This window comes from Felis catus, chromosome D1 (assembly GCF_018350175.1).
Source record: "Felis catus isolate Fca126 chromosome D1, F.catus_Fca126_mat1.0, whole genome shotgun sequence".
NCBI classification, from domain to species: domain Eukaryota; kingdom Metazoa; phylum Chordata; class Mammalia; order Carnivora; family Felidae; genus Felis; species Felis catus.
Genome location: NC_058377.1, coordinates 68,636,055 through 68,655,586, shown reverse-complemented (window position 1 = coordinate 68,655,586; position 19,532 = coordinate 68,636,055). Strand labels below are relative to the sequence as shown.

Below are 19,532 nucleotides of genomic sequence, written 5' to 3'. Positions count from 1 at the left end.
CCCCCATCTTGGCCCCTTGCACCGATCTTGCCTCTTCCCAGGAGATGCTGTCCCTGGACAGCTTCCTGCAAGGCTCACTCACTTACTGCTTCAAGTCTTTGGTCAGATGTCACCTTCTCCATGAGGCCTATCCTGTCATCCTATTTTGACTGCAAACATGCCCTGAGCGTTCTCCATTCCTCTTTATTTTTATTCGCAACACGTCTCACCTTCTAATGATCTCTACAACTTTCTCATTCATTTTGCTTTATTATCTCTCTCTCATGACTAGAATATAGGCAGTGATCTTTGTCTGTTTGGTTTCTTGCTAGAATTGTAGCTGGTAAGGAGTAGATGCTCAATGAATACCTGTTGAATGATCAGTGAACCAATGACCAAAACAGGCAGCCTGAGGCCCAGCTCCATCTTGGCCATGAACTAGCTGGGCAACCCCTTCTCTGGTCTCAGTGGGGCAGATGTGCTTTCTCCTTTCTAAGGCCGACGCCGCACTTGCACTTGGCTTCCTCCCCGCCCACCCCCTCCAGCGGTCATTACCTTCTCTTCCCTGTGTCCCAGACTTCTGTCTCGACTGGACCTTTTCCATCAGTATTTGCATGTGCTGGAGCCTCTCCCATTTTAAGAAAACTATTTTTAACCCAATTCCCATGCCCGCCCCCCCCCCCTTGCCAACTCTTCTTCCTCTTCTCCCTTTCCAGCCAATCTTGGGAGAATTGGCTACACTCGCTTCTCCACTTGTTCACCTACTATTACCCAGCTTCTCAATCCCTGTAATCCTGCCCATGCCTCTGCCACTTCCCAAACTGCTTCAAAGTCCCCCCATGCCCTCCTTAGTGCTAAGTCCAATTCACAAGGCTTTGGGGTCCTCCTGCAGCCGCTGCCGCCCTCACCCCTCCCTGCTCTGGGGACACGTTCTCTCACTGCCTCCCTGGCTGCATCCAACCCCTAAGTGCTAGGTTCTTCATGCCTCCACCTGGGAGAGGTTAGCTACTCCATAACTGTGTTTACCATCTGTGAAGATAACTCAACACATTTTTTATTTTTATGTTTTGAAATATTATATAGGCCAATCAAAAACGTGTGCAGGCAGATGCGGTCAGTGGGTTGTCAGTTGGCCACTCCTTGCATATGGACACGCTTGCCTGTGCACACACATGGGCACACCTCTGCACAGGTGTGGCCGTGGATGGGAGGCACGGGGGGAGTAGGGGTGAAATTGGATGCTTGGCTGTATCGTAGTAGCAGCAGTAATAATAGAGGCAGCTTACTTTTACTGAGCACTTTTATGGAGAACTATTTAAGTGTTTAACATGTATCAAGTCTATTAAACTTCACAGAGCCCTCTAAGACAAGTATTATTATCCCCATTTTGCTGCTGAAAAAAAAAAACAGGTGCACAGAGAGGTTAAGACACCGGCACATGGTCATGTATTTTATCAGAGGACAGGGACTAGTCTGCATGGCTGTGAGCAGAACAGAACCATGGATGCCAATGTGCGTGACCTTTATTCTGGGAGTTTGGGCTGGAGTATGTTCCCAGTTTTTTTCCCCTTCTCCACAACAGAGCCATGCTTTTTCCTGTGATTTTGCGGCCCTTCCTACTAGGGCAGGTAGGTGTGCTTCCCTGCCCAACTGACACGACGCTTGGCTGGGACACTTGCTTTGGCCAGTGCAAATGAGCAGATGTGACGTGAGCAGTGGCTTCAAATGGCCTTGCTGTTTGGCTAGCCCACTCACATTCTTGCTAGTTTGCCATGAGAAGAGTTTGTCCCAGATGGCCGCTGCCCCTTCGGCTTAGGTCCCTGGCTGTGGGCACATAGAACGAATCTGGAGCCTGGCCCGACCAATCCCATGGGAGCTCAGGCCACCCTTAAACCTGCAGCCTGAAGCAGAGCCACTCAGCCAACCCACAGACCTGTGAGCAGGAAAAATAGATGCTACAAGCCCTTGGGATTTGGAAGTCTTGTTACGCAGAATTACTGTAGCAGAGACCTGACTGTCTACCTGGTTTCTACCTGAGTATAGGTGCGTGTGCCAGAGCCAGAACCACAAATATTGTGGTTGACTATACATAGTCAACAGGTGCTACTTGGCCACCTCTGATCCAGACCTGTGCTCGGGGTTTGGAAACCAATCAGCCATGCTCTCTCTGCCTTCAAGGTTCTTTTCCTGTCCCACAGGGGAGATAAGGCATATTCATACATAGTTGCATTAGCAGGTAGACAGTCTGAGAGCAAGGCAGGACAAGGTGGAAGGGGAGGGAGATAGGACTTGCGTACAATAAACACTGGGTTTAAGGCACCATTTTGCTGGGTTAAGGACAAGTCGGTTCTGATCAGAGAAGAGAGAGGTGGTGCTCCATGGGATGGACGTCTGTGTGAACAAAAGCAATGTGGGAAAGCATTGCCATTTGCGTGGGAACAGAAAATAACTCTGTTTGGCTGGAGGGCAGGAGAGTATATAAAAGAAGCCAGTGGGAATGACTGCATGGACACTGAACCAGAAAGGGCCCTGAATGGCAAAGTGAAGAGTAGATTTCACTCCAAGAGCAACCATTGAAGGGTTGGAAGCTGACTGGTATCACCAGACTGGCCTCAGAGAAAGATCGCTCTAATTACTGAGTGGAAGGTGGACTGGAGGACCCAACAGGAGGGGAGAGGGAGACTAGCAAAGGGGCTATGATAACCTGGGGGAGAACGAAAGGCTGAGCATGCGCAGCCAGAAAAGAGGGGAGTGAGGTTGCTGAGAGCAGCCTGGGGGGATCAGGTAGCTGCAGGCAGTGGAGGCAAGCTGTGCCAGGCTGTGGTAACATCACCTGGGGGACCAGCCCAGACCTACAAGGAACGCTCCGGGGGTCTGCTTTTCTCCTTCCTCCTTCTAGAGAGTTTTGGCCTGGCCAGCAGGGCTGAGGGGTGGAACGGCGTAGGGCCTTAGGCTAGCTCCCTGAGCTTCTAGAGGGCTGGGGACATGGCTGACTGATGAGCCCTCAGGACAGCAGGGCTAGCATCTTTCACCACAGAGTCCAGATAACAGTGGAGAGGCTGGGAGCACTGGGAGGTGAGGATTTTGAAAAAAGGAAGCTGGAGCTTCCTCCGATTACCACCTTATCCAGGTAAAAAGCCCCAAAGGTGGACATACTCTTCCCCTCCTTCTGCCCTCCAAGGCCTGGGCCAAAGGCTCCAGCTGGGTCTCTGGGGTTCAGTGCTATGCCCAGGAGGAGACTGCTTCACTCAAGCTTCTACTTCTAGACCCCTCTCTCATTCCCTGACAACACCCATCTGCACGCACATACCAGTAGTCCTAGCTCGAGCCATCCTGGTACCAGCAATGGAAGTCATCAGCAATGGAAGGCAACAACGAAAGTAACACCAACTTATATTGAGTGCCATTATCAACATCCATCATCTCTAACATCCTGACGACTTGCAAGGATGGTGCTGTCACCTTTCACTGCATGAGTGCAAGAATGTGGCACCCAGAAAAGAACTCAGCCAGGGCCCCCCAGTGAGTCAGCTGGATCAGTCGCCACGGGGACACGCAACGGCTGTGTCAGTGGCCAGCCCCAGGTGAGGGTCCAGCTGTGCCCACCTGCTGCCTTCCCCAGGCCTGTCTGCAACTTGTCGTACGTTTTGCCTGAGGTTATGTATTTCCATAGGGAGAATCCAGGACTCCGGTGGGGCTGGGGGCTGCCAAGGAAGGAGGTGCACAGGGTGGGGGGTGAGAATGATCCAGCAGCTCCCAGAGCAACTGCGTCTGGCCTCTTGGAGGAAAGCAGCTCTGCTCAGAGCCGAGCACTTCAGTCTCCTCCCAGCGCTCCAGCCAGACACCTGCTGCCTGGTGATAGAGGACACTCCAGCAGCGGAGCCAAGCTGTGTCTGTCCTCACACACCACCCCCAGCAGCCAAGTCCCAAGGCCTTTATCTGGCCAGACCCCAGCTACAGTGTCAGGGTGAGGACCCTTGGTTCTGCTGCTGAAATTGTTCCTGTTTTCTCCCCAAGACTGGAGACACTTCCACGCTCCCCCAGAACCCAGAGAGACAGCAAAGCAACATGTCCTCCTGTGTATTGTTATTAAGTCCATTTTACAGATTAGGAAACTGAGGCTCACAGGCATTATCTTCTTTGTCCAAAGTCACACAGCTCCTAACTGCCAGAGCTACTTCTGGCTCGGGGCTTGGCAAGACTCCCTCTGCTGTCTTGCGCACTGTTCTCTCTGAAGAACCAAGTTTAAAAAGAGCAACGAAACTAAGTTTATCAGGATCCAGTCAGGAAAATAGAACTCAAGCCAGAAAGTTCAACAGAGGAAAGTTACTACAGGAAACTAATGACGATGGTGTCGGATGAGCCGGAAAGCCAAGTGCAGATCGGGAGACAACCCAGAGACGAGCAATAACAAACAGGAAGCCACCTGCTGACGGGGCGGTGGGAGGAGACGGTGAGTCCAAAGGCCAGGGCCGCCAGGCAGGAGTAAGTACCACGGGGAAGACACAGTCACTGCCCGGGATGCAGAGAATTGGAGAAATACCCTGGCCTTTCCCTTCATCCCGCCCTCCACCTTCCCACTAGTGCACCCAGTGGTCAGGCCTAACAGGAAGCCAGTTGCCAGGGAGCCTGGGAAATGTAGTTTGCAGGGATTACACCTGTTCACTACAGAGCAGAGCAGGGGAAGGGCGGGGAGGATGTCTCAGAGCAAACAGGCAAATGTCCAGGACACTAAGCATAGAGCGGTCTCCCCACCATCTCGTAAGGTGGACAGCGACGACTGAGGGGATACTGACAAGCCCCCAGCAGGATGGGGGAGGGGCTTGGGAAGGGGCTTGTGTCAGGCTTTCCCTCCACTCACTGCCAGGGGATGGCACAGTTGTCTATGCCAATACCAGGGTCCCTCACAGTGCATGTACCCTTAAAGGATAAAGGCACAGGTGCCTAAAGACGGTACAGCGGCCATCCAGGCTTCTGAGAGTGACACCTCAGGGTAGACTCCCAGGAATGCCAGTTCCCAAGGGTCTTCAGGGAATGGCAAAACTGATGGTGAGCCCTGGGCCTCGGGCGTGGCTGTCCCGCCCTCCCGTACTCTGGCCAGGCATCCCCAGGCCAAGTGTCTAAGCCTGTTTGTGCGCAGACGTGTGTACTCACAGGCCCACGCTCTGCTGCCCTCAACCAGGGTGGGGAGCACTACTCAAAGGGCCCCGCCTGGCCTTGGGAGCAGCCTCTGTGCAGAGACCAGCCCGAGTAAACTAAAAGCCAGCTAGGGGGAGGGCTCAGGACTCCCCAGCTGTGGGTTCCATCCTCACGGCTCAGCAGAGCCGACCTGCTCCTGCGGTGGGGCCCTCTTGCCTGCACACGAGGTCAGACAGCAGGGGAGTGCCGCCTACGGACAGACCCGGAACCTGGTGTGAGCAGCGGGGTCTCCTCCATCAGGACCAGGGTGGGGAGGAGGCCCGTGGTAACTTCCCAGCAGATCAGCGGGCCCCCACACAGCCAGCTTTTTCTTCTTTTCTTTTGCTAATAGCAGATTTAGGGCCTTAGTCCTCAGACCTCCATTCTCTTCTTCCTCCTCCTCACGCCACGATGGGTGCCGTGTCAGGCCAGCTCTGCACCTCCAACTTTGGGCACAGCCAGTACCCTATATGCAAGTTTCTCTGAATGACGTTGGGGGTGGAGAACTCTAAGTTTCTGGGTAGGAACCCTAACAGCAACCCAGGGAAGCAGGAAGGGAAACAGCCTTGGGGCCCACAGGCCTTCCGTCCTGCACACGCCCCATGGCCGGGTGGCAGGCCATCCCGGTGCGCCACAGCTCACCTCAGGGCAGATGGGAATGGCAGGCATGGCTGCCAGGCCCGGATGAAGTCCTCACAGCCCCAGGGACGTGCCAGGCCAGGCTGGGGCTCATGCGGGTGGGAATGGGAAGAGAGAACTGATCTTCTAGCACTGCTAGGTCTCCCAAGGTTGAGAAGTTGGCTTCTTGGTCTGGGTGGGGTGTGTGTGAGGGGGGGGGGGTTACCCCTCTTCCTTGGTCCCCCTGCTGCCTGCCCTCTTGTGGTCTCGATGAGAGACACTTGCAGGATGACTCGACTCAGGAGGTCAAAGGCACGTTGAGCAAACCACATGCCAGGCACGGGGGCCGAGCCTTCCCCACCCCACCTCTTGTCTCAGACCTGCCACCTGGATTCCTGTATCAGAATGCCAGGAGAGGGAGACGATGTGTGTGGCTCCGTGGACTGGGCCTTGATACCCAAGGGGGTCTCACTGGAGCCGCTTTCTGCTGCCAAACTCACACTGGCTCCCACCGGTCACCCAGTTCTGCGAGAGATGATGTGTGAAGATCACCCCCCCACCCCCGAAAGGCAAGAATGCAAGTCGAACCTCCCCTCTCCCAATCAAAGGGCTCTGTGGACACAGCAGGACACACAATGTCACATGTCATTCTGAGCCATGAATCGATGCCAGCAAGACCTTCTCAAGCCCAAGACAGCAGCAGACTCTGCGGTCTGAGGTCCAGCCCAGAAGGTAGGGCTTTTATCTGTTCTGCAAAAACTTATCAAGGGTCCAGTATGCGTCAAGCACTGTTCTACCAGTGGGAATTATAGGAGTATCCGAAAGAGACAGAGATCTCTGCCCTCCAGGAGCTTCTGTTCTGGCAAGGAAGGATATATAAGCAATAACCATAATCAGTAAGTGAATTACATGATATGGTCAGGGGTGATCATTTCTATGAACACCTGACTAGTAAGTGGGGTAGGGGGGGATCAGGACAGCTGGGGGTATGGATTGCAGTATTAACGGGAGACCTCCCTGGGAGGGAGACAAAGGAACAAAGAGCTAAATGAAGGGTGGGGTCAGCTGTACAGATACTAAAGAAGGGTGTTCTGGGCAGAGGGAAGAGCCAGTGCAAATGCTCTAAGACAGAACGTGCCTGGTGTTCAAGGAGGCCAGTGTGGCTGGGACACAGTATACGAGAGAGAGCAGGAGGAGAGCTCAGAAAACAGGGGCCAGACCATCCAGAGCCATCTGAGTCCATTACAGGTACTGGTTTTTGCTCTGAGTGAGCTGGGAAGCCGCTGGAAAGTTCTGAGCAGAGGACAGATCTAAGCTCTGGAAGGATTACTCTAGGATTGTGTTGAAAATAGGTTGAGCAGAACCCAGGAGGCCATGTTGGAGGCCACTGCAGTAACTCCAGAAGAGAGAACAGTGGCTGAGGCTGGGGAGGTAGCATGGGGATATCGACGAGGGGACAGATTCTGGCTGGATGTGAGGCCAAGTGAAAGAGCCATCAAGAATGATTCCAAGCCTTTGAGCTAAGCAAGGGGAAAGATGGAATTGCTGTGCCCAGAGACTGAAGGCCAAGGGTAAAGTCTGTTCAGGGGAAGATTATGAGCGGGAGGTGGATATTTAGGTTGGAGACTCTTGGTAGAATCTAAGCAGAGATGTCAAGTAGGCAGCCAGAGCCAGGCTAGAGCCCAGCTCCCTTTTTGCGGAGACTCAGGAATTCACTAAGCCAAACCACAGTCTTGCTGGCAGGTGGCAGGGGAAAGAAGGGGGCTCCAGAGCAGAGGCTGGGTTGTCTGAAGGGAGGTGACCAGTTGCCTTCAAGAAGGCTGGGAGATCAGAACACTGGAGAAAAACAGAGGGTGCTGCCCAGTGTGAATGGAGACCTCTGTTGAATCTCCAACCTAAAGATGCCCCGTCCGGCACACTCTGAGCTCCAGCTGATACAGAATGCTCAAGAAAGTCTCCCTCCGGCCTTCCCTGCTGCACAAAATCAGGAAGGTGCTTATCTAGAGCTCAGCCAGAGAGTTCTTGCTGCCCTGAGAGCCCTGTTGGGCATGTTCACCGATTCTACCGCCACAAAACCCTAAGCCAGGGGCATCGGTTCACAGGAGGGGCTTGCCCGATACCACTAGTCCATACAAAGCGCTGGAGTCAAGGCTGGGTCTTTGGCCAGCTCCAGGACCTCCCCGAGGGCCAAGGCTCCCCTGAGAGCAGCATCTAATTCCTGGCCGGGGCCTGGTGACTCTCTGTTCCTTCACAGTTGAAGATGTTGCTCTAGCTCACCTGCCTGGCATCAGAGATCTCCTTTAATGTCAAGGTTACCTTCAAGGTGGCCACAAGGAGGTGAAGAGCTAATGAGGGACTGCCCATGAGCTGCTTGGCCCCAAGCCCAGCAGGGAGGAAACGCGCAATCAATAACAGCTGGCCCTGGAGCAGTAAAAGCAGCAGTCACTTCTTTTACTTATTTAAGGGATTAAAGAAAAAGCTGTAAAAGTGAATGAGTTCACAGAACTAAAGGAGAACAGCCCACCCACTCTGCCTGACCCACTTGCTCTACTTAATATTCAGGTTACGGGGAGATTGGTTTCTTTGGCTGGATCATTTCTTTAGGATAAATTCCCTGGGGTAGGATTACTGCGCCAAAAGGTCAGAGTTCTTTTATGGATCTTAATAATTGTTGCCATATTGCTTTCTCGAAAAGACGGTCCTCGTTTACTTTTTACCCAAGACTATTTTTTTTTTGCTTACAATCTACACCACTTTCTTCTTTAGTAATTCAGTGGGAACGAGATAATTCACATTCCTTTGAATGTAATTTTTATAAATGCTTGCTCTTTTTTAGCATTTACCTTTTAAGTTTCCTGGAGTGAGAATTGTCTATTCATGGCCTTTGCACATTTATCATTGGTCTTTTATCAACAAATATTAACTGATCACCTACACTGTGCAAGGTACTTGGGAACACCTCCTTTGCATCAACTTTTTAAATGCCACAGCAATGAACTCCTTCATTATACACCTAATTCACATTTTCCCTCAGTCTGACTGCCTATTGAATATTTTCATTTTTACTGTTAAGTTTTTAAAATGTTTACAGTCAAATTTGTGTCGTGTTTCTCAAGGTTCTAAAGCTTAGAAAGTCACCATTAAAAAATTAAAAAGAAAAAAACCAAACTAAAATTTAAGGGGTACCTGGGTGGCTCAGTCAGTTGGGTGTCTGACTTTGGCTCAGGTCATGATCTCACAGTGTTGAGTTCGAGCCCCATGTCAGGCTCTGTGCTAACAGCTCAGAGCCTGGATGGAGCCTGCTTCGGGTTCTGTGTCTCCCTCTCTCTGTTCCTCCCCCGCTCACAATCTGTCTCTCTCTCTCTCTCATAAATATTAAAAATTAAAAAAAAAAAACAACAAAGCTTAGAAAGTTATCACTCCACGATCTAATCAATTCTTGATTCTAACATTTAATTCTATTATTTTACCTTTTTTAAATTTTAAGTCTTTAATCCAGTGTTTCTGGATTAAGAATATTCTACCCGACATGTATGTAGAATGTTATCATGCAAAACAAAAAACCCATCCCAGACAAACAAAAACTCATTTCAAATAGGTATGAGAAAGCCCACTTCAACAAAGTTAATTAAGCTTCTTTACTGGAGGACCCCTCAGACACTTTACTATGTTAGTAAGTCTCATGGATCTCCAAGGTTTGGGAGGACCAGCATGACTGCTATAAACCATTTCTCAAACTGTATGACTATGGAGCTCCTGATTCACAAAGCCCCTCTTGGAACTAGTGTTCCCTTGACACACTCTGGAAAATGTTGCTTTAACCCCACTTTAAATTAAAAAAAAAAAAAAAAAAGTCGAAACTGTAAAGTTCCATGAGAATGAGGACTTTTGTCTACCTCACCCCTTGTGATATTTCCAGCACACCGTAGATACTCAGTAAATGTTAGTTAAGTAAACAAGTGAGTGTATGTACAAATGAAACAAATCAAATCTAGTGCACGAGACCGAGATACATATAATCCACGATACAGGGAGGGGCAGGGACTTTGTGTGGCTCACTGTCGCCTCCCTAAGACCTAGAATATGTCTAGGGTATGATGCGCATTCAACAAATACTTGAATGGATGAATACATAAAGGAATGAGTCACTTGCCCACCCTAGCTCCTGACCTGAGTCCCTGACACCCTTTCTTCCATGGAGGAGAAAGAATACCTCACCTGGGTAAGAGTACATGACCCTGGGCAGCTCAGAAGGCAGTTCCGGGAGCCAGCAGCTGAGCTCAGAGGTCCAGAGCCCCAGAAATGCCCCTTCGGCGGAGGCTCATACCAGCGTCAGAAGCCCAGCTACATCCAGCCTTGGGACGGCTGGCATCCCAACCTCAGGAGGTTGAGGACCAGACTTCCCTGGCGCGGTCCAGACTAGCCAAGTGAGACTCTGAATCCTTCCCGTACGGGAGGCCAGCCTGGAATTGGGTCAGAGCCTGCCACGGGTTCTGTCCTCGGAATGGATCTGCAGGCAGAGCTTTGCAGCCTAAGACACTGAGGGACCTGAGCCTCTGGGGACAGGGGAGGTCTCTTGGGATCACAAAACGGCTCTCCATCTGGATAAGCATACTTGCCATGTTCGCTGCTGTTCTGACACCAGTGTCTGCTCCTTCCTCCTTACCTCTCACCTCTCACTCAGCTGGGCCAGCATAAGACTTGCAAGAGTGACCTTTGTCACATAGGAGCCTCACTTAGAGAAAGTTTCCTAAGGAAAGCTCTCCTACTGGTCCATGGTTTGGATGGGGGGACAGGGGCGCGAAGAGCTGTTAAGACAGTCTGTTTCCAACGGCTGACGTGACACCGACCCTCACCCAGCTGTGCCCAGCATCTGCACAGAAAAGTACCATGAGCTTTCAAGAAAGAGACCCCAAAGCCTGGCCCAGGAGCATTGGTGACATTTTCCAAATATTACCCCTGGGTAATATTTCCTTTGAGAGTGCCCAGCGCAGCCCCAGAGAGTCCCGTGTCACCACAGATGCAGGTCCCGCCAGCGGTTTAGGGAAGACGGATCCCCCTAAACCAGCCCCGTGTTCGAGGTTGGAGCAGCTTCCACGGCAAAGAAGAGAGGAAACAATGAGCTTTATAAAGAACCATATTTATTTTTCATTTACAGCATCAAATACCATAAATAAAGCTAAACAATGTTTGCCGTGTGCAAAATACAGGGTTCCGTGTGGCACTGTAAATGACTACCAAAGGTCACAAACATGCGCTGCGATGAGATGGGGGGGTGGGGGTGGGGGTGGGGGGTGGCTAGCTAAAGAGAAGGCCGAGAGGGAAGAAGGGCCCCCTCTGGTTGACATTTTATAAAGGGAGGGAGACTCTGCAAGAGAAGACAAGACAAGAGCAATGACTTCGTACTGGCTGGAATCTGCACCGATGCGGTGAGCAGCGCAGCATGCGGGGCTGTGCAGACAGGCCGAGAGGTCAGCGTGGCTCGGGGCCGCATGCAGGACAGACACCACCTGCAGCCTGAGCCCCTGAGGCCTGGCCCACAACAGCTCCACCGTACTTGGCCCGGTGTTTCTCTTTAAAAGCACTTGGAATGTCCTGCTGCTGCAGGCAATGAGGCGGCAGGGGTGGGGGAGGGGTGGGAAATGTGTTTTGAGCAGAGCCCCCGGGGCGTGGACACGGGCTGCTTCAGGCTTGGGCTGAACGGAGTCATTTCTCAAAGCCACCCCTGGCCTGTGACAATGATTGCTCTGAGTGAAGCTTCTGCATCATCTGGGGCTTTCTGAGCCAAGGACAATAAGAGGAGCCACAGCAAAGCCCTTGTGTTTGAAGCGCAGGCTGCAGCAGGGAAGGGATTTGCTAGGAAAATTGTGATGGTGTGTTCGAAACACAGAGCATGGGTCAGGCTTGTGATGAAGCCTGGGAGCGTTTTTTTTTTTTTCTCTCCTTCTTTTTCTTTCTTTTCTTTTCTTTTTTTTTTTTTTTTTACATCCTTCCAGAAAGGGTCACCCATGGTTTTGATCAATAATCTTTATACTAGAATCAATTTAGGACACTTGTACGCATGTACTTTTTCAGAGGCTGCTAGATAAAAGAGTTCTTTTCAAAGGTGAAGAGCCCTCTCTGCTGTGTGGTGTCACAGTTGGGGTCACTGTCCCAGGGAGGTAAGTGGCTTCGCAATGGGAAAGGCACGCATGCAGGCCGTACAGGGAGCCGGAGGGAGGCGGGGTGTGTCCCGGGTGTAGACCGGGCAGCCGGCTCAGAGGTGAAAAGAATGAAGAATGGCTTCCGAGCGGAGCACCACCCCACGCTGTTAACCCACCATGCCATGGAAGGAGTCCATTAGTATGCGAGACGTTCACAGCACAACCAGTAAGTACCACGGCGGGGAGGACGGGGCGCGGAAAGCGGGTTAGGCATTAGTACCACTCTCTGAAAATCGGCAAGAAAACCAGTCACCTCAGAGCAGAAGTGCGTCAGCCAAGAAGTGGGTGTAGCACTGGAAGGCTGAAACGAACTGATGGCCACAGTGTAAGGTTGGAAAGAGAGAGACAGAAAGGAGAATTTAGTCTGGGGGACAAAGGAAAAAGGCTGATAACACGAAAGGCACAGGAATTGAAGATGAGGCAACCATTAATAAAAGGGGGACGTCCCCGAACAAATCGTTGCTTGCTCTGGTCAGGTGAACCTTTCTGGTAGTGACCGCCTCTTTCTCTGCAAGAGAGGATCCGTGCCCCTCTGCTCTCCACTCAGGGCTACGCGCATCCTCAGAAACCACCACCCCCCCCCCCCCCGCATATCTCTTGGCCCCAATTTTTCTCCAGTGTCTCATTCTCGAATATGCTGGGGAGGCCGAGAGGCATGTGCCTCCTGGGATCCACCATGGGTCTCGGTGCTGCCTACCAGGAAGGTTCAAAGCCTCAGAACGTACAGACATCTCAGGTTTCTGACAGGCACACCCTGTATCACCAGAGTAATTCAAACCAGTCTCTTCACGGCCGTAAAGGACACTCTGAGAGATGCTCACTCGGGCTTCGTGGAGCATTCCGCAAAGCGTCTCGGCCCACCCTGAGCCGAAGACAATAGCAATGACACGGCTGCGCATGTGTTCACATCACGACCTCAAGAATCTCCTTTCGGAATCAAACAAAGAATGAAGCAAAAGTTCCTCCCACCACGCGGAATAGTAAAACCCCAGCAAAAATTTGGAAAAACACAACACGAGTCATCAGACTGAGAACAGTTCCAACAAGGACAGAGGTGCCAGTGCCTGTGGACTTGGTCACAGCCGTGCCCCTGTGTTATCCAAGAACTTCAGGGAAGTGTTTGTAGAAATGCCTCTCCCCTTCCTCCTGCTGTATAGAAACCTATCATCGCAAAGCACTCACGAGCCCTGGCTCCTAACCCACGACGGGTTCCGTCCTTACTTCATCGAGAGGAGACCTCTAGTGTAACAAGGCACAGAGCCAGCTCCGGCCTGGCAAATGTACACATCCTGAGCACGCTGGTGGGCCTCTCCCAGCAGCCTCTCCATTGTTCCACTAGACCCAGCAGTGGTCATGTCCAGGCAGAATGGGGGGGGTGGGGAGCAGAGGCCTCCTCCGGAAACCCAGAGTGAAGACCACAGGTAGGCCCCATGCCTGTGTTTGCCCTTAATAGGGCATATTTCCTTTGTATCAGTCAACAAACAGCTTCCCCCCCACCAGCCTCCCCTGCTAGTCAAGACACAGGAGGTCAGACACATTCCTTTGCTAGGACAGTGTGGAAACAAATGGTTTCGGGCTGTTTTGACCAAATATGCACGGCAGCCGAGCGGCTAAGCAGCCAGGATGTCTGTAAGTAGTGCTCATGGGGCAGATCTCGCGTCCCAGAAATAATACCCTGAGGTGCTAACAAACGCCCTCAGTCCCAAAGGACGTGATAGGAGAGGGCAGATTCCTTCCTCAGCCTGACCATTATAGACCCTGAGTGGCCTTGGCTCAGTCTGCAGCCTGGGCTGAGGACCTGATAGGGAGTCCCAGGGGTCATGACCCCAGGCATCAGTGCCACCAACTGACATAGCTCCTCTTCGACATTGCATCAGCTTGATGGAGCTCCGCATGGTCAGGGGCCGAGGGGCTTCCCGCGCAGTGCTCGTTAGTGGGAAGGGATGATGGAGGTTTGTCGCAATCTGCTTGAAACCCCATGGCTCTAAGGCATTTGGCTGTGATTTGGTAGGAGGGGAAAAACCCTTCAGCCCCTATCGCACATCAAAATAAGGCAGCAAAAACACTTTCCGTCCCTCCGGGAGGACAGATAACAGCCAACGACACACTGCCACGTGCTTTTGCAGGCCGTAGGCTCAATTCCACTCTGATCTACTCCTTGCTTCTAAACTGATCATGCTTTCGTGTTGCAAAACACTGTCCCCTGTTGACAAGTGGCATTAGGGGACGTACATCTAAAAGCACTGGTCAGGAGGCAGCATGCTCACTTCTGCTTCTATAAAAGCCCAAATCGTTAATGTTGCAGGCAGTGACTACGGCAGCTGACTGCAAGGTAGAAAGGGTTTGTAATATCAGTTAAAAACTTCAAACCGTGTTTAGAAAAATTGACACTCATAGCAAAAAAAAAAAAAAAAAAAAAAAAAAAAAAGCTTTCTCTTGGCTTATTAAAAGTTAAAAATTGAAATGTAAACCTAGAAATGTGGCTCGCTTTGGTATAAAAGGAGGACAAAGCTATAAAAAACATCCTTCATGTCGTGCTGGCCCCAGCACCAGGAGCAGATGCTCGCCCTGACAAAGTCAGGCGCAGGTGGCCAGCGGGAAACTCTTTGGCTTTGAGCGAACTGGTTATTAAAGAATGCTAGGCTTCCTGGCCAGGGCCTTGCTAACTGCAAACACACTGCCGTCTAAGGTGGAAATGTTAGGGCACTTCGGGGGTGGCTGGCATTTCAGTGGAGCTTGACCGGGAAGCATCTGAGCACCCAGTTGCGGATGGTCTCGAGGGACTCCTCAGACTCCCGGTACATGGAAGCCAGGACCTCGGAGAACACCCAGAGGAGCGGGAGCCCGACGCTCAGGAGCTCGTAAGTGTAGCAGTAGTTGTAAGCATTGTCCCTGAAATGAAGGCCGGCTGCACGCAGGAGTCCCCGAATCCAGTTAAGCAGGCTCTGGGGAGTGTGAAGCAGGCCCCATGGCAGCCTGAGAGGCCAGCTTAGCGCCTTCCTAAAGAAGGAATTGGTGATACCTGGAGGGCTGCCTTCAGGCGTGCCAATGGCGGCGGCCGCGCAAGAACTTTCCACAGGAGTGTCCCGCCGGGGGGCCTCTTGCTCTCTCCACGTTCCCTCCTCCTGAGAGGGAGCAAAGGGAGGGCATTTAGACCATGATTCTCACCGAGGACCCCTCCCATGAAGCAGACGAAGAGAGCCAACACAAACTGACGATGGCAGACCCTGCATTTTGCAACCAGCCCCCTCTCCCCCGCCAATAACCTCAGCCCCCAGGCATGGCTGAAGGGGTGCTAAATATGGGCATCACTTTCTTGGGGCTGAGGTGACCAAGGGGTTCACAAGTCCTTCAAAACACACATGTTCTTTACTTTTTAAAAAAAGTGTATTTATTTGAGAGAGAGCGAGAGAGCCAGCAGGGGAGGGGCAGAAAGAGAGGGAGAGAGAGAATCCCAAGCAGGCTCCGCACTGTCAGCGCAGATCCCGACTTGGGGCTTGATCTCACGAACCACGAAATCATGACCTGACCTGAGCTGAAATCAAGAGTCAGTCGCTTAACTGACTGAGCCACCTGGGTGCCTTAAAACACACGTGTCCTTTGAAAAAAAAAACAAAAAACAAAAAACAACTGTTGGGCGCCTGGGTGGCTCCAGTCAGTTAAGCGTCCGACGTCAGCTCAGGTCATGATTTCACAGTTCATGAGTTCAAGTCCCGCATCGGGCTCCGTGCTGACAGCTCGGAGCCTGGAGCCTGCTTTGGATTCTGTGTCTGCCTCTCTCTCTGTCCCTCTCCACTCGTACTCTGTCTCTCTCTCAAAAATACACATTAAAAAAAAAAACAATGTACACATGTCCTTTGACTCAGAAATCCTATTTGTCATGATCTATTCTAAGTAAATAATTTGAAATAGGGACAAAGACATGCATACAAAGATGCCTGTTGTAAAAATAATTATAAGGTAAAAATATGACACAGGATAAACCTCATTAAATAAATTATCAACCATCTTTCACAGGCATCCAGAATGAGGCTTCAGAAGAATTTTTAATGTTTGGGGAATGGCTCTTGATATACTGCGAATATATAAAAAGAAGGATATAAAAGCGTAGTGATACGATTCCAGCTAGGTTAAAATACATTCACAGAGGGAAAAGTCTGGAAGGAAATGTCACAAAATGTTAGTTATGGGTTTCTCAGGACAGGGTGGTGATGAATGATTTAATTTTCCTTGTCTGCATACGTTCATTTATTTCCCCATTTTTCTAAACTGAGCCTACAGTACTTGTGTAATCAGAACAGGGCTGTAAGTTGTGGGTCCTTGCTGGAGGTGGGTGGCCAATCAGGCGGTAGAGAAGGTATTTGCTAAGAGCTGCCAAAGGGGGCGCTATCACAAACTGTCCAAATATGTAGCAGGCTGTCACTTCGTGGACATCCAAGAGCCTGGGGGGAAAACTTAGGGAAAGGTAGTCTCCACAGAAGGCATCCCTGCATAGAACACTCTGAGGTCCCGAGGGACCCAGGCCAGGGGTGGGGGGAGGGGGACCCTGTAGTCTTCGCATGGCTGGGCATATAGTCTCAGCCCAGTACCTGGGAAGGCTCTTCCAAGCTCCTCGGGAGAAGCTGGCACCGCCGCTCACCTGGGAGCTGGTGTCTAGAATGGGGTAAGCCCAGAGGCCTGCTGAACAGGCTAAGGAAGAGGGACCCTCCACACTGCACAGCACAGACTCTCGTGTTTACCTGTGGGTCTCAGTTCCTCCAAAGCCAGAAACGTTGGCCTAACTTGGAAGAACCCTCGCAAATGAGCTCCTGTCCAGGGGCGTGCCCTGTTTCACCAGCGCTTTCAAGACAAAAACATACCTCTCTTTGTTGCTTCAACTCTGCCCGTCTCTTCCTCTGCTGACTGTTGGCTTTACAGTGAATGAAATGAGACTTGCAGAAAAACTTGCCTGTAAAAGAAACACACACAGGCGCACACAGGTTTTCTCCTGTAAATGAGAGCTGCAGCAGACACAAGCCAAGGTCAGAAAATACCAATAATGGGAGCGAGCCTAGGAAACCTTAAACTTGGGAAGCAGTTTCTATCACTTGTCTTAAAGCAGCAGCACTGAGATGAGAACCCTTTGCTGCCTCAGAGGCAGGCTGTGGCAAGGTGGGGGGAGGGGTGCAGGGATGCTGGGGACGGGGCTGAAACCCTCAGACACTCCCCAAACCAAACCGAGGCCAAGTCCCTTCCCACGGCTGGTTGCATGACTGCAAAACGGACAGCTTTGAGTATCAGTACTGTTTCCAGTTCCTGGTCCTTCCTGGGGCCCCCTGGGAGTGGGAAAGGCTTGGAGCAGATGGCGGCAGTGATGGGGAGGCAAAGACCCAGGTGAGACACACACTGGGTCCCTGGCCACAGCCCAGGACCATTGGGCACTTGCCAGAAAGCCTGCTTCGTTCACCACTCATTACAAGAGTAATAATAGGGACAGTTAATGATGGTAACAACAAGGAAAACTTCTCCAGGACTCACAATATACCAGACACTATTCTGAATGCTTCCCATGAATGAACTCGTGTGACCCACCTTGCAACAAACTTTTGACCTAAGAACTATTATTACCCTCATTTTACAGACGAAGTGACTGAGGGACCCAGAGGTAACCAGATTCCTAAATCCAGGGTTATACGGCTAGTAAATGGTACATTCTGGCAGGCTGCTTCTCAGAGGGGAGGTTGCTATTATGATTACTTCCATAATACACACTTTATAAATCACAGCGTTGATATGCCATCATTTGTTGGACCCTTGCCACAAGCCAGGTGCAGTGCCGAGCACGTAACTAGGTATCCAGGTTTGATTCCCCAAACACACGGGGTGGGGGCGGGGGGGGGATGGAAGGTGGTGAGACTGGCTGAGAACGCATATGTAAAGCACTCAGCACCCAGCAGGTGCCGCATGGTGCAGGACGGCTCCCGGGTGTCCCCAGGCCGCCCACAGGGGACCGGTCTCTCTAGCAGGATCCCCCGGCTCTCTGACCAGCTCTCCTGAGGACGCCGCATTCCTTGGCAAGTGTTGGGCGTCCCGGAGCCTCCAGAGCACAGAAGCCCAGGCCGCAGAGCAGTGCCGTCCCGGGCCCCCGGGGGTTACCTTCGTCGCTGTCGAAGGCGTAGGCAGCCAGGCGCAAGGTGGAGGCACAGACACTGCAGCGGAAACACTCGCGGTGGAAGAAGTGGCCCTCTGCGCTCAGCCTCTCCATCACATACACGCGCTTCTTACAGAAGTGGCAGGTGTCGCTGCCGCCCAGGTTCAGGGGAAACACCTTCCGCATAGACTCCTAGGAGCACAGGGCAGCGAGAGAGAAGCACTGTGCGTTAGGACGGACACCGTGTCTTGCAATGTGAGGCTGACGCTCTTGGAAATGCCGACCTCAATCGCGGGGACCTCGCGGGCTCCCGTCTGCTGCTCATGTCTGCGGCAAACGGTGAGGTGGGGAAGGAAATGCTCCCAACATAGACCCCAACCCTCCAGGGACTGCAGTCCATTTTGCTCCCATGCTGGCCAGCCGGCAGCAAGGGAGGCCCGGGAGGGTCTCTTCCCAAGGCCGGCTGCTCTGGTTTGGGGGCAGGAGCGGGCAGCCCTCACAAACATGCCTGCCAGGCGATGCGGTCTCCAGGAATCTGTCCTGGGGGTTAAGGGCTGCCCGGGTCTAGAGAGAGGTCCCTGAAAGAATGTTTTCCACATTTGTCCTCCTGCAGTGACTCAGGTCAGGTGAGGAAAGCCTGTGGCATCAGAACTGTTCCAGAGAACTGCAGGGAAGGGAGAGGCTGTGTCCTCTAGGCCCCAGACTGCCAGTCAAATCCCTAAATGCAAGGGGGCAGGAGGAGGAGGAGGGCCAGGCAGCGGTGCACCTGGGGGGTTCTGGATTCCAGGGGGGACGCGCTCAAAGGACACCAGAACTGTACGGTCCGATGGCTGCCATTGGCAGCAAGCAGCCTTGTTTGGAGAAGGGAGAATTCGAAGGGAGGAGGGTTTCTCCATTACTGGATTCTCAGTCCAGTGCAAAAGGGCTACTCGGACTGGATGCCCAACACTGATGGTAAGGGGTGCCTGGCTACACGGCTGGCCTGCCTGGCCTTTTCACGGAGCTCTCCGGAGCCCTGAACAGCAGGAGAGAGACCCTGCCTTGTGAAATGACCCCTTGGGGAGCCAAGTGAGGTTCGTCTGTCAGAAAATGCAGCCCCCTCAAACCCCGGCTCTGGTCCAGCCCCTTCTCAGGCCTCCCGTCCACGAAAAGAGGGCCTTGGGTGGGCCAGGCCATCCTCTCTGGGAGGTCAGAGCTGGTGTCTGTGGGTGAAGGCTGAGGGGTGCGCATCCTTACCAGGTCTGGAGAGGTGGCTTGGGTCTTAGGTCTGTGATCATTCATGTACAGATTGATCAGGACTTCAGCCGCGGCCCCTATTCCACTGGACACTTTCCCTACCGTCAGCTACCCAAGAGCAGAGGCAGAGGAGACAGAGACAAAGGTAGAGGCCAGTTAGCACCGAGCAGGAAAGCACGAACAGGCTG

The 19,532-nt window shown here is 52.1% G+C and overlaps 1 protein-coding gene across 11 annotated transcripts in view; it reads right to left on the bottom strand.

The window, feature by feature from the left end:
- The window catches only part of MICAL2 (microtubule associated monooxygenase, calponin and LIM domain containing 2), a 225,826-nt gene that overhangs the window by 70,884 nt on the left and 135,410 nt on the right, over positions 1–19,532 (bottom strand). For 5 of the 11 annotated variants that reach the window (XM_023239563.2, XM_045038968.1, XM_023239564.2 and 2 more), the window contains 4 exons: positions 19,345–19,452; positions 18,114–18,300; positions 16,838–16,926; positions 15,001–15,103 (listed from right to left, as the gene is read on the bottom strand). In XM_023239563.2, the coding sequence (XP_023095331.2) occupies positions 15,001–15,103; positions 16,838–16,926; positions 18,114–18,300; positions 19,345–19,452 (487 nt within the window). Of the gene's footprint in view, positions 1–10,894; positions 15,104–16,837; positions 16,927–18,113; positions 18,301–19,344; positions 19,453–19,532 lie in introns of those variants that run through there. The other 6 variants (XM_023239568.2, XM_023239570.2, XM_023239566.2 and 3 more) reach the window with 4 other exon arrangements.